This window comes from Salmo salar, chromosome ssa29, assembly GCF_905237065.1.
Source record: "Salmo salar chromosome ssa29, Ssal_v3.1, whole genome shotgun sequence".
NCBI lineage: Eukaryota > Metazoa > Chordata > Actinopteri > Salmoniformes > Salmonidae > Salmo > Salmo salar.
The window spans coordinates 12,040,211-12,054,019 of NC_059470.1; the positions used below are offsets into that span (position 1 = coordinate 12,040,211).

The following is a 13,809-nucleotide window of genomic DNA, read 5'->3' on the forward strand; positions in this document are numbered from 1 at the left end:
CTGTCTGACACCTAATTCACATTTAAACACTTCTTCTTGATTACCTTCCAAATGAGAAACCGGTAGTCCCCTTTCCCAGTCTTACAGCTTACAGACCAGTATGGTAATAAAACTCAGATGCTGACCGCGACCTGTGTGGACTCTCTCATCGTGGATGCCGAGGGTCTCGACAAAGCATCCCTGGTCTTTACCTGGCAGGTACATTGAATAAATCTAAGTGATTTTGTAATGTTATCATCCATTGACATTATTTTTGCTGGAAGTATAATTGGTGTCAAAACATCCCATATTGTCCTTAAAGCTACAGTCTGTGATTTGGGGAAAAAAACTACATAAAACGAAATGTCCATTATGCCGTGTGTTGTAACCAGGAGAGCACCCACTCCATGTTAGTGACGGGGGTGCGGTTCAACCCTGGGTTCCCAGGCATCAGAGAGCTGAACTTCACCTGGAGGGACTTTACGGAGCATGTGACCATTAAATTGACGGCCGGGGTCCCGACACAGCTCAAACTAGTGGACGGACCACAGGAGGTGGGCATTAAGTTAAGGGCCAAGACACTCTTGACTGTGTCAGTGTTGCCATTTTGTGACGCAACCACTGAGTTTTGGTACATATTGGTCATGGCTGTCCTCTCTCCCTAACTGTAACTGTCCGTGTGTTGCGTCTTTACCTCAGCCCTTGCAGGTACTGAATGAGCAGGGCATCCAGACGCCCTTCCTCCTCCAGCTGTTTGACGAGTGGGGGAACCCCTCTCCTGACCAGAGGGTTGTGGTGACACTGAAGACTTCCACTCCAGCTCTGAAGGTCAGGCACTCTCCCCTCCACTGATGTAAAGGGGAACGTAGGGATTCTATAGCGTTGGGGATATTAAACTACCCAATAGAGGTCATCTTCTTGGTAAGAAATTGTGATGAAGTCTTTTGTTTTTCAGGTGAAGTCATCCGTTAATTCACAACCGATAGACAAAGACGGAAAAGCCAGTTTCGTAGTGGCCCATGTGAGCGGTCCAAAGTAAGTTCCTAACCCTATAATTCCTAACTACTTGCCATAATGACCCTGCAACCATATATTATTTGAGGGCCGTGTTCAACCCCTGTTGGTCTCCCAGGGGGGAGTATGCGCTGGAGTTCAGAGGGTCCTTCAACAAGAAGCCCATCCACTGTCTATCCGTAAAGCTTACCATTATCCCCGATCCTAACAAACCTGTCAAACTGGTGGTGGAGTACAACACAAACTCAGTGTTTCCTGCTGGAGGCACCCTCACAGGTCTGTACCTCCGTCTGTACCTCCGTCTGTGTGTCTGTGGCTGTGTCTGTGGCGCCGCCTGTGTGTCTGTGGCGCCGCCTGTGTGTCTGTGGCGCCGCCTGTGTGTCTGTGGCGCCGCCTGTGTGTCTGTGGCGCCGCCTGTGTGTCTGTGGCGCCGCCTGTGTGTCTGTGGCGCCGCCTGTGTGTCTGCGGCTTCTGTGTCAGCTGACCTGTCATGGTGGTCTTTGTGTGGGTCCAGTGTTTTCAGTGTCTGTTGTGTCGGAGGAGGGCAGCACCATCAAGAACCTCAATCCTGCCAACATGTCCATGCTGTTGTGGAAGGGAGAGCCGTCAGGGACGTCACGGCCCCCCTCAGGGGTGAGTTACGGGACACCCAGGGTGCATCCCAAATGGCACCCTATTGCCTATATAGTGCAGAGCCCTAAAGTAGAGCACTATAAAGGGAATTTGGTGACATTTGGGACGGAGACCCAAAGGGACTAATGAACTTTAACAGACTTTGGCTGTCACACAAGGACACAACTTTTCACATTACTTGTAAAAAAATATATATATATACACTACAGTTCAAATGTTTGGTGTCACTGAGAAATGTCCTTGTTTTTTAAATAAAAGCACATTTTTTTGGCCATTTTAAAATAACATCAAATTGATCAGAAATGCAGTGTAGACTTTGTTAATGTTGTAAATGACTATTGTAGCTGGTTAACGGCTGATTGTTTTTATGGAATATCTAGAGGCCCATTATCAGCAACCATCCCTCTTGTGTTCCATGTGAGAAATTGCCAAGAAACTGAAGATCTCGTTCAACACTGTATACTACTACCTTCACAAAACAGAGCAAACTGGCTCTAACCAGAATAGAAAGAGGAGTGGGAGGCTCCGGTGCACAACCGAGCAAGAGGACAAGTACATTAGTGTGTAGTTTGAGAAACGGACGCCTCACAAGTCCTCAACTGGCAGCTTCATTAAATAGTACCCGCAAAACACCAGTCTCAAGGTCAACAGTGTAGAGGCGACTCCGGGATGCTGGCCTTCTAGGCAGAGTTCCTCTGTCCAGTGTCTGCGTTATTTTGCCCATCTTAATCTTTTATTTTTTTGGCCAGTCTGAGATATGGCTTTTTCTTTGCAACTCTGCCTCGAAGGCCAGCATCCCGGAGTCACCTCTTCACTGTTGACGTTGAGACTGGTGTTTTGCGGGTACTATTTAATGAAGCTGCCAGTTGAGGACTTGTGAGGCATCTGTTTCTCAAACTAGACACTCTAATGTACTTTTCCTCTTGCTCAGTTGTGCACCGGAGCCTCCCGCTCTCTCTGTAGAGCCAGTTTGTGCTGTTCTGTGAAGGGAGTAGTGCAAAGCGTTGTACGAGATCTTCAGTTTCTTGGCAATTTCTTGCATGGAATAGCCTTCATTTCTCAGAACAAGAATAGAGTGATGAGTTTCAGAAGAAAAGTCTTTGGTGTTTGTCCATTTTGAGCCTGTAATCGAACCCACAAATGCTGATGCTCCAGATACTCAACTAGTCTAAAGAAGGCCAGTTTTATTGCTTCTTTAATCAGAACAGTTTTCAGCTGTGCTAACATAATTGCAAAAGGGTTTTCTAATGATCAATTAACCGTTTTTAAAATGATAAACTTGGATTAGCTTACACAACGTGATGGAACACCGGAGTGATGGTTGCTGATAATGGGCCTCTGTACGCCTATGTAGATATTCCATAAAAGAATCAGCTGTTTCCAGCTACAATAGTCATTTACAACATTAACAATGTCTACACTGTATTTCTGATCAATTTTATGTTAATGGAAATAAAAACAAAGACATGTCTAAGTGACCCCCAACTTTTGAACGTGTGTGTACATACATACTAGAGGTTGACCGATTAATCGGAATGGCCGATTAATTAGGGACGATTTCAAGTTTTCATAACAATTGGAAATCGGTATTTTTGGATGCCGATTTTGGCCACCTGCTTTACATTGCACTCCACGAGGAGCCTGCCTGTTATGCGAATGCAGTAAGAAGCCAAGGTAAGTTGTTAGCTAGCATTAAACTTATCTTATAAAAAACAATCAATCAATCATAATCACTAGTTAGCTACACATGGTTGATGATATTACTAGTTTATCTAGCCTGTCCTGGGTTGCATATAATCGCTTAGGTACACGTTGCTCCAACCATAAACATCAATGCCTTTCTTAAAATCAATACACAAGTATATATTTTTAAACCTGCATATTTAGTTAATATTGCCTGCTAAGATGAATGTATTTTAACTAGGGAAAATGTGTCACTTGTCTTGCAAACAGAGTCAGGGTATATGCAGCAGTTTGGGCCGCCTGGCTCGTTGCGAACTAATTTGCCCGAATTATGACATAACATTGAAGGTTGTGCAATGTAACAGGAATATTTAGACTTAGGGATGCCACCCGTTAGATAAAATACGGAACGGTTCCGTATTTCACTGACAAGAAAAACGTTTTGTTTTTCGAGATGATAGTTTCCGGATTCGACCATATTAATGACCTAAGGCTCGTATTTGTGTGTTTATTATATTATAATTAAGTCTATGATTTGATAGAGCAGTCTGACTGAGCGGTGGTAGGCAGCAGCAGGCTCGTAAGCATTCATTCAAACAGCACTTTAGTGCGTTTTGCCAGCAGCTCTTCGCTGTGCTTCAAGCATTGCACTGTTTATGACTTCAAGCCTATCAACTCCCAAGATTAGGCTGGTGTAACCGACGTGAAATGGCTAGCTAGTTAGTGGGGTGCGTGCTAATAGCGTTTCAAACGTCACTCGCTCTGAGACTTGGAGTAGTTGTTCCCCTTGCTCTGCATGGGTAACGTTGCTTCGAGGGTGGCTGTTGTCGATGTGTCCCTGGTTCGAGCCCAGGTAGTAGCGAGGAGAGGGACGGAAGCTATACTGTTACACTGGCAATACTAAAGTGCCTATAAGAACATCCAATAGTCAAAGGTATATGAAATACAAATCGTATAGAGAGAAATAGTCCTATAATAACTACAACCTAAAACATCTTACCTGGGAATATTGAAGACTCATGTTATAAGGAACCACCAGCTTTCATATGTTTTCATGTTCTGAGCAAGGAACTTACACGTTAGCTTTTTTTACATGGCACATATTGCACTTTTACTTTCTTCTCCAACACTTTGTTTTTGCATTATTTAAACCAAATAGAACATGTTTCATTATTTATTTGAGGCTAAATTGATAGTATTTATGTATTATATTAAGTTAAAATAAGTGTTCATTCAGTATTGTTGTAATTGTTAAATCTGCCGATTTTTAATCGGTATCTGCTTTTTTTGGTCCTCCAAGCATCGGCGTTGAAAAATCATAATCGGTCGACCTCTAATAAATACATGCATGCATGCATAAATAAAAAGGGATGGCAATAACGAATACTCATTGTGTTCATGCTTTTCTTAAGGCTGCCCAACTGAAATGCAGCAAACCCATGGAAGACGAAAAGGCGGACCGTTTTCACTTCAGGTAACCAATAGTTTTATATTCGTACGCAGCTTGTGCTGGGTACTTGTAGTACTAGGATCAAGGTATTTCCTCTCCTGCCTAAAATGTCTTTAGAGAGACACCCCACAAATTGCAAAGCAGCGGTTGGCCGCGGTGTGTTAGCAATCACCTGATGGGTGGCAATTCAAATGTGGAATTATTGGGAAATTAACATATAATGGTAACTGATATTCTGGTCAGAGGTTATGGCCACTTCATGGTGTCTCATCTCTTAGGTGTATCAACACAAATATTTGTTTATTAACCTTTATTCAACACAAAGGTGATGTTGTAAAATGATTCATTTTCATCTAACAGAGACAAAGTCATCCCAGACCATGTCGGGAAGTACACCATCCAGTTTGTGCTGTGTGTTGACAAGACTAAAGGGCTGTGGAGTCACCAGGTGAGTTCAACATCAACCAGATGGCTTAGAGCCATAAACCCACTCCTCACAGACAACCTATTTCCAGACACCCCCAACTGGCTTTGAGTGAAACACGTACACGTGGATGTGGTCTCTGCTCTCCAAATTGGTCTCCTGTTAATCTTATGTAGAAGAAATGTCTCATGTCCAGTGGCTGTATGTCCATAGGTCTGTATGTCCAAAGGCCCCGTAGGTCATTATTTTGGGCTACTTGTAGAACTATGATAATCACGTCTCTCTTTCCTGCCCTCGCCTAGTATGTCATAAATGTTGTACCCAACGATCCTGTCAAATTGGCCCCAGACCTGCAGCCACCAACCCCAGTGGTGGTTAACAACAACGTCCTTGACAGTCGGATTCTGGTGGAGGACATGTCTCTGAAATTAATGGTGAGCTGATGAGATCCTCTGGCCAGCGACAGTCATGAATCACTAAACATAGGATTAGTGAAGAAAAAAAGCCAACTTGACTGACTAAGCAATAGAGCAAAACAAAGCATGTTTGCAGTCTATTAATGGTTCAAATATGTTCTATCATTTTTGGTGACTAAGCCTAACTGAGACCATATAAAGTGCCTTCGGAAAGTATTCAGACCCCTTGACTTTTTCCACATTTTGTTACGTTACAGCCTTATTCTAAAATGGTTTTTTTTTTTTATGATCCTCAGCAATCTACACAAAATACCCCATAATGACAATTTGTTTTCCAAATGTATTAAAAATAAAGAACTGAAATACCTTATTAACATAAATATTCTGACCCTTTGCTATGACACTCAGTTGAGCTCAGGTGCATCATGTTTCCATTGATCATCCTTGAGATGTTTCTACAACTTGGTTGGAGTCCACCTGTGGTAAATTCAATTGATTGGACATGATTTGGAAAGGCGCACACCTGTCTATATAAGGTCCCACAGTTGACAGTGCATGTCAGAGCAAAAACCAAGCCATGAGGTTGAAGGAATTGTCCCTAGAGCTCCAAGACAGGATTGTGTCGTGGCACAGATCTGGGGAAAGGTACCCAACATTTCTGCAGCATTGAAGGTCCCCAAGAACACAGCGGCCTCCATCATTCTTAACTGGAAGAAGTTTTGAACCCCCAAGACTCTTCCTAGAGCTGGCCGCCCGGCCAAACTGAACAATTGGGGGAAAGGATCTTGGTCAGGGCGGTGACCAAGAACCCAATGGTAACTCTGACAGAGCTCCAGAGTTCCTCTGTGGAGATGGGAGAACCTTCCAGAAGGACAACCATCTCTGCAGCACTCCACCAATCAGGCCTTTATGATAGTGGCCAGACTGAGGCCACTCCTCAGTAAAAGGCACATGACGGCCCGCTTGGAGTTTGGCAAAAGGCCCCTAAAGACTCTCAGACCATGAGAAACAAGATTCTCTGGTCTGATGAAACCAAGATATAACTCTTTGGCCTACATGCCAAGTGTCACGTCTGTAGGAAACCTGGCACCATTCCTACAGTGAAACGTGGTGGCAGCATCATGCTGTGGGGATGTTTTTCAGTGGCAGGGACTGGAAGACTAGTCAGGATTGAGGTAAAGATAAACAGAGCAAAGTACATAGATATCCTTGATGAAAACCTACTCCAGAGCACTCAGGACCTCTGACTGGGGTGAAGGTTTACCTTCCAACAGGACAACGACCCTAAGCACACAGCCAAGACAACGCAGGAGGGGCTTCAGGACAAGTCTCTTAATGTCCTTGAGTGGCCCAGCCAGAGCCTGGACTTGAACCCGATCAAACATCTCTGGACAGGCCTGAAAATAGCTGTGCAGCAACGCTCTGCATCCAACCTGACAGAGCTTGAGAGGCTCTGCAGAGAAAGAGAAGAATGGGAGAAACTCCCCAAATACAGATGTGCCAAACTTGTAGCGTCATACCCAAGAACACTCAAGGATGTAATCGCTGCCAAAGGTGCTTCAACAAAATACTGAGTAAAGGGTCTGAATACTTATGGAAATGTGATATGTATATATTTAAATTTAATCCATTTTAGAATAAGGCTGTAACATAAAATGTGGAAAAAGTCAAGCGGTCTGAATACTTTCCGAAGGCACTGTAAATAGAATCACTAGAAAGGAAATAGAACCTCTGACCATGGCAATTTGGCCTCGTTGACTTGAATAGTTATCCTCGATTTTATTCATGTGCATGTATGGCTTTTAAGTTTTATGTGTGCTTGTTTTTTAAAATGGTCGAATTAATAAACTAAACTAGGGATTCCCATTCCAGTGATATTATTTCTGTGGCTGATGGTTTGTGTTGCTTCCCTCCAGGATATTTATAATAACTCAGCGGGGCTGGAGCTGAGTGGGAAGGTGGTGGTGACCATTAAGAGCGCCAAAGGCTCCAGTGACAAAAACCTGCCTCTCTTTGAGGGCAAAGCCAAGAGCCTGCAGTTTAGCCTGGCTAATGGAGAGGCCCAAATCACTGTGAGTGGGGTGGTGGTGCATTTGTAGAACGTCTTTGTGCTAACCATAAGTTTGCATTGTATACATCTTTTTTTGAAAACGCACAACATTTTAACTTCTTTCTCTCTCCATTTCTCTCTCTCTTCTAGAATCTGTCCATCATGGAGAACAGTCCTGGTCAGGATGGGAATGAGTATGTCTTGTTCTTCAGACCTTCCGTCCCAGGGTATGGCCCCAAAAATCCCCTGGCAGCGTTTGAGCTTCCCTTCCGCTTCTACAACGGTTAGGTCTTACATTTTCATTTTTAAATTGTGACATCGCATCAATATCAGTTTGACATTTTAATAGCATAAGTTTTGCCTCCCATCTAAAAGTGGTTGACACACTGTGATCATGAGTGTCCAGCCATCTTAAAGGGACATTTCACTCGTAATAATAATTCAGACCTCAAAAGTAGAATGTTAAGAAATGTCCACATTCTAGGCCATCTGTTTTGGCGATCCAGCTATGTGTCTCAATCACAAAGGAACGGAAAAGATGAGCAATGTATTTGATGCTTGTCTTTTCCATTTGTGTTGGGTGGAGGCATACAGCTGACTTGACACAACTTATGCCTAGGAACGTGGATTCATCCAAACATTAGACTACTTTTCAGATCTGAAAATGTAAGGGAAGTTTAGATTTGAAAGTGCAATATTCCTTTTAAAGACCAGTCTCTTGGCTCCTGGAGCAGTGTGTCAGGTGATCCTGACTGTCTTCCTGTCCACTACTAGATGTGGAGAACAGGAAGCAGATGTCTGAACTGACCAAGAAGAAGGACCAGCTCAAACAGACCGTTGATATCTACAGGAGTCTGTTTGACACCAACAGGCAACTCATCACTGAGCTCAGTAGTAGGTGTTGCATTTCAAACGTGTTACAAAACTGGTTGTTTGGATCCTGGATGCTGATTGAACGAGCCGTTCCAAGCCGTTCTGTATAAAAAGGCACACGAGGCAGTGTTGTATCGTGAATAGTCACAGGTAAATGCCGTTGTTCAGCCCGACGCGATAGCCAGTTTTATAATCATGGACATATCCAAGTAAATGCCAATAATGAAAATGCACCTAGTGAACTATCAGTCCAGGTTCAATGTTTGACGTGACTGAGATAGCTGAAGTTGGCTGGCTAGCTAGCAAGCGACAAGAACGTTGTCCAACCTGCGTAGCAACCATTTTGTTTAGAGCAGACTCATTTTTGGATAGTTGCATAGCAACTATCCAAAAATGAACGACTGAGGCGCGTCTGACCAAAAGAACTAACAACCAAATTTTTGTCCGGACTATATTTTCTGGTGGAAGAATGAAATTGACTTATAAAAAATTATGTTTTAATGAAATTATGGAATTCATTTGAATATGTTTAACAGTCGGTCCAAACGACGCCATTTACCTGTGACTGTATTCATGATATAGCACTGCCTCTTGTGCCTTATTGCTTAACTATGTCAACTGAGATGCAGGAAGGAATGGAAACTACCAGTTTGGTTACCAAACTGTCAATGTTTTAAACATTTGTCTTGCTACAGATCAGGTGCGCAACGCCACCAACAAGGAGAGTCACTTGAAATCCGAGCTCATGAAGAATGGCATGGCTGTAGCACAACTGTCATCTGTGAGTATTGGATTATACCCACGTTCTCCCACTGACAAAGACCACAGATACTCGACCCCCCCCCACACCCCCCACCCCACTCCCATCCACAAGACTGTCACTGTGCTATGCATGATGAGTGCACTCTGAAGTTGAAACGTTTGACGGCTCCATTCGGTGTTTCTACAGATCCCAGCGATCGACGAAGTCATCGGTCAGAAGACGGCTGATGTGGAGAAGATGAAACTCCAGACGCGGAGAGTCTGCTCCATGCCCGATCCCTTCAGGGGCAACCCTGACGTCCTGGGAAAAGTAAAGCCGACGAAACACATATTACTCTGTCTGGCTCCCAAATGGCACCCTATTCCCTATCATGTGCCATTTGGGAGCCGGACCCTGTCACTGCAGCTTTCTTATGCTTCAGCCGAAGTAGTGGTTAATTGGTGAAGGACGGTATGTGGTGTGTTCCCAGAATCTCACCCACTGTCTCTGATGCAGATTGGCCACCTGGCGCTGGTGGAGGACAACGACGTGGCCACGGTCATCTCCTGGCACCTCTTGGGGGACATTGACTGTGTGGTCACCATGACAACGGTGGCGGCACGGAGGATCTATGACGACACCCAGGGGAAGCAGCAGGTCATGCCCCTGGACACGGTGTTCTGGAAGAACAACAGCAGCAGGTGAACACGCACACCTTTACACTCAAAACAGCATGCAATTGTTCCTTCCTTTCCAGTAGTTAGCCTCCTACAGTTATTAGTCTGGGACCTGTGTCGTGTGAGGTTCTTTGAGCTCTGTTTCATTGTTCTCAAAGGTGTTCATGCTTTAGTGATCTGTACTTGTTTCTTTTCCAGACCCTTGCCCCACAAAAGGAGGGACGGTCAGGACAGCTTTCGTCCCATTGGGAACCCTGTGTTTGCCCGAGACCTCCTCATTTTCCCAGAGAATGCAGAGAACTGCCAGATAGGCGAGTCAGTCTTCTTTTTCAGAATTTCTCTTTGGATCAAATATTCCCCAATATGTAACAAACACACACACACACACACACACACACACCACCCCCCCTTAATATAATTGTTTAGTTGTGCCTAAGCATGAGTGGTTTCTATGCAGTTCCAGAAGCTTGTCTGTCTCTTCCTTCCTGGTCTCCGTGTTTATCAAGTGTCTCAGACTTGTGATCTAGGATCAGTTTAGCCTTTTCAAACATAATGAATAAGATGATATGGAGACCAGGGGCCTGATCCTAGATCAGCACTCCTACTCTGAGCTGTGTGTTTGTGGTTGTTAGGGTAGTTCCTCCCCTGGCCCTTCACTCTCTCTCGCCCGCCTGCGTTTGGGGGCTAAACGGTTCCAGACGGAACCCCAGGCTCTTGCCTCACGGGGCAGTTATAGCATCCCTCCCTGGGGGGGCTCTGCTACTGGAGCTGAAATTGGACCACAGCCTTTCACTATAAAAATCATTATACATCATGATGCTGTTTGTGTAATTTAAAGGATTAAACATGCATGATGACAAACTTTTGTTATTTTTCCTCTTAGATTTCTGTATTTCCAGATTTGGGACTGATTTCATAATGAGGGCTCTTAGAACGTAAAACTGTTCCTTCTTTACATGTTATGCTTCTCTCGGGCTTCCGCTTATAAGAGTTTTTTGTCGGTGTGTGACATCAACTGAAATGGTTCAAACCTTTAAAGAAGGAAAGGAGAGCCGCACACTCTAGGAGATCAGATGCAATAATTGAATCATAATAACCATTTCGACAGAACTTTTTTTTAAGTGTTCTATTCCGCTAGTCAGCACCTTGCCTAAACAGGTGGGGGGGTTTTCGCCTCCAAATAAAACCTTTTAAGAACCTGAGTTTATTTACCCTCTATAGAAACAGTTGTATAATATCATACACCCATTTGTCTTTAGCCAAATAATGGAACATGTTTCACGAACAGTAAAAGTAGGAGCTTTAGTGATCAGTTTCGTGTAATACTCTGGTGAATACATATGTAACTAGCCTTTAAATAATCATCTCTTGTTTCCCTGCAGTGTTCGGAAACCTCCTTGGAGACACCATTTTGACGGATGACCTGGACTCTGCTAACCACTACAGGAGGGGGGTGAGTCAGGCCAGGCATGCTGCCTTAACCAAGCCATCTGTAACACCCTGACCAAGTAGTGGTCTAGTTTAAAGCCTTTGCCTGGGAGATCTGGGGTGTATTCATTAGTGCACACTGTAGCAAAATGTTTCCGGTCAGAAACAGTTTTCAACGAAAACTAGTTTTTATTGCACAAATTCAGGGGTTTATTCGTTTTGACGGAGACCGCGGCAAACGGTTGCTAAACATTTTGCAACTGAATATCAAAATATGAGTATGTTTTCGATGTATTTTCCTGTTTTGAGAATTGGGTCTTGTTGTTTTTTGTTTTGGCCAGGTGGTCCAGAGCAAGATGCCATGCCCCACCCTCCTGACCCGGCAGGGCGACAGGATCCGCAGCAACGGCAAGTTTGGGGGCTTGCAGAACAAAGCCCCTCCAATAGAGAGACTGCGTGGCCAGGTGTTCGGCGCACCCCTCCCCAAGGACTACCACACCTTTATGGGCCAGATTGGTCAGTGACTGGATTTTACTTCTGTTTGTGTGTGTGCATTTCCTAGCATAGTATCATTCATATGTAATGTATGTATGTATGTATGTATGTATGTATGTACAAAGGCCTCCCGAGTGGCACAGTGGTCTAAGGCACTGAATCGCAGTGCTTGCTGTGCCACTAGAGATTCTGGGTTCAAGTCCAGCCTCTGTCGCCGCGACCGGGAGACCCATGGGGCGGCGCACAATTTGGCCCAGCGTCATCCGGGTTAGAAGGTTTGGCCGGCAGGGATGTCCTTGTCCCATTGCGCACTAGCGACTCCTGTGGCTGGCCGCAGTGCACGCTGACACGGTCGCCAGGTGTACAGTGTTTCCTCTGACACATTGGTGTGGCTGGCTTCCGGGTTAAGCGGGCATTGTGTCAAGAAGCAGTGCGGCTTGGTTGTGTTTTGGAGGACGCACAGCTCTCGACCTTGTCCTCTCCCGAGTCTGTACGGGAGTTGCGGCCAAGACTGTAACTACCAATTGGTTACCATGAAAAAGGGCAAAAAAATATATATGCCTTTGCCCCTGTTTGCAGACCTACTCCAGCAGTACCGGTTGGCCATGGAAAAGAGCAGACAGGTGAAGGAGGACTTTGACGGCCACATGCAATACCTGAAGTCACCTGAGATGGTGCAGAAAGAAGAGGAGATGGATGAGCAGGAGAAGCAGCTCAAAGACATCGAGACAAAGCTTGGTACGTGTATATGATGAGGGATACATTTCGACACTGTAATGAACTTTTTTCAAATATTAAAGCACATTTCTCACACTAAGGCCCTAAAGAGCATTGTTAGGTGACCCCTATATTATTTTCCTGTCGCTTTGTGTTAATCTGTGAGTGATTTACTTTGCTATTTGTTCAAATGTGAAAGGTATGTTGTCGGTTGTGTTTTTGTACAGCCAGTACTCCAGTTCGGACACCTTCCGCCATTGGGGGGAAACGGAGTCTTGACAAGGCCGGAGAATCGTCCGGTATGGTAACCAAGAGGACGAGGCGGAAGTTATTAAAACAAGACTATTGATTTCCCTTTTTTTGAGCAACATAAATGTCCGTTATCAATTCCATTTGACATGTACAGCAGAGTGTTGTACCATGCCATCTACATTATGTCTGAGTCTGAAGAGTTAGTCTCTTAATGCATTTTCATTCAGTTGTTCAGCAGGTTGGTGTTTTTTTTAGTTAACACATTTAAACGTAGATGGCAGCAATAGGAAATGACCAGTATTTAGATTTACTTTATTTCTTTTTGTCCAGTTCACAATGAACTGTGTTTTGAGAGGGAAGGAAGGTTTTGGACAATGTACAAAGATTTATTTAATTTTTTATAAAAAAAAAATATTTTATAAATGTGTTTTCACTAATGAATTTGGTGTGTTTGTGAAAATTCTACAAGATATGTTTTGAATGAATCCGTATTTGGCTGACTGATGCTAAAGTGACCTCAAACTATAAAAATAAAGAGTTGCACACCATATATGAACTCCCAGTAATTTATTGGGTAAATCGCCCAACGTTTCGGCATCACTGTGCCTTCTTTAGGGTAATGTCATGAATGCATGAACCAGGTTATGTAGACGGTGTAATTAGTGCAACCAATGTTAATAGTGATGGGGTGTGCTGTAATTAAGTTAATTAGAATTGAGTGAAACTGTTAAACAATAGTTTATGGCATTAAAAAATGTGGCCCTTTTTCAGGACCCTGTCTTTCAAAGATAATTCGTAAAAATCTAAACTTCACAGATCTTCATTGTAAAGGGTTTAAACACTGTTTCCGATGCTTGTTCAATGAACCATAAACAATTAATGAACATGCACCTGTGGAATGGTCGACACTAACAGCTTACAGATGGTAGGCAATTAGGGTCACAATTATGAAACCTTAGGACACTAAAGAGGCCTT

At 43.9% G+C, this 13,809-nt stretch overlaps 1 protein-coding gene across 1 annotated transcript in view; it reads left to right on the forward strand.

Moving 5' to 3' along the window:
* The window catches only part of smchd1 (structural maintenance of chromosomes flexible hinge domain containing 1), a 40,879-nt gene extending 27,498 nt beyond the window's left edge, over positions 1 to 13,381 (forward strand). The window contains exons 28-47 of the mRNA XM_014180770.2: positions 80 to 198; positions 372 to 533; positions 679 to 807; positions 935 to 1,014; positions 1,112 to 1,269; positions 1,508 to 1,626; positions 4,722 to 4,783; positions 5,120 to 5,207; positions 5,486 to 5,617; positions 7,516 to 7,671; positions 7,800 to 7,932; positions 8,424 to 8,543; positions 9,218 to 9,303; positions 9,472 to 9,594; positions 9,781 to 9,965; positions 10,140 to 10,252; positions 11,324 to 11,394; positions 11,711 to 11,885; positions 12,444 to 12,602; positions 12,809 to 13,381. Coding sequence (XP_014036245.2) covers positions 80 to 198; positions 372 to 533; positions 679 to 807; positions 935 to 1,014; positions 1,112 to 1,269; positions 1,508 to 1,626; positions 4,722 to 4,783; positions 5,120 to 5,207; positions 5,486 to 5,617; positions 7,516 to 7,671; positions 7,800 to 7,932; positions 8,424 to 8,543; positions 9,218 to 9,303; positions 9,472 to 9,594; positions 9,781 to 9,965; positions 10,140 to 10,252; positions 11,324 to 11,394; positions 11,711 to 11,885; positions 12,444 to 12,602; positions 12,809 to 12,930 — 2,492 coding nt within the window. The 3' untranslated portion in view covers positions 12,931 to 13,381. The remainder of the gene's footprint in view (positions 1 to 79; positions 199 to 371; positions 534 to 678; positions 808 to 934; positions 1,015 to 1,111; positions 1,270 to 1,507; positions 1,627 to 4,721; positions 4,784 to 5,119; positions 5,208 to 5,485; positions 5,618 to 7,515; positions 7,672 to 7,799; positions 7,933 to 8,423; positions 8,544 to 9,217; positions 9,304 to 9,471; positions 9,595 to 9,780; positions 9,966 to 10,139; positions 10,253 to 11,323; positions 11,395 to 11,710; positions 11,886 to 12,443; positions 12,603 to 12,808) is intronic.
* Positions 13,382 to 13,809: the final 428 nt, after the last annotated feature.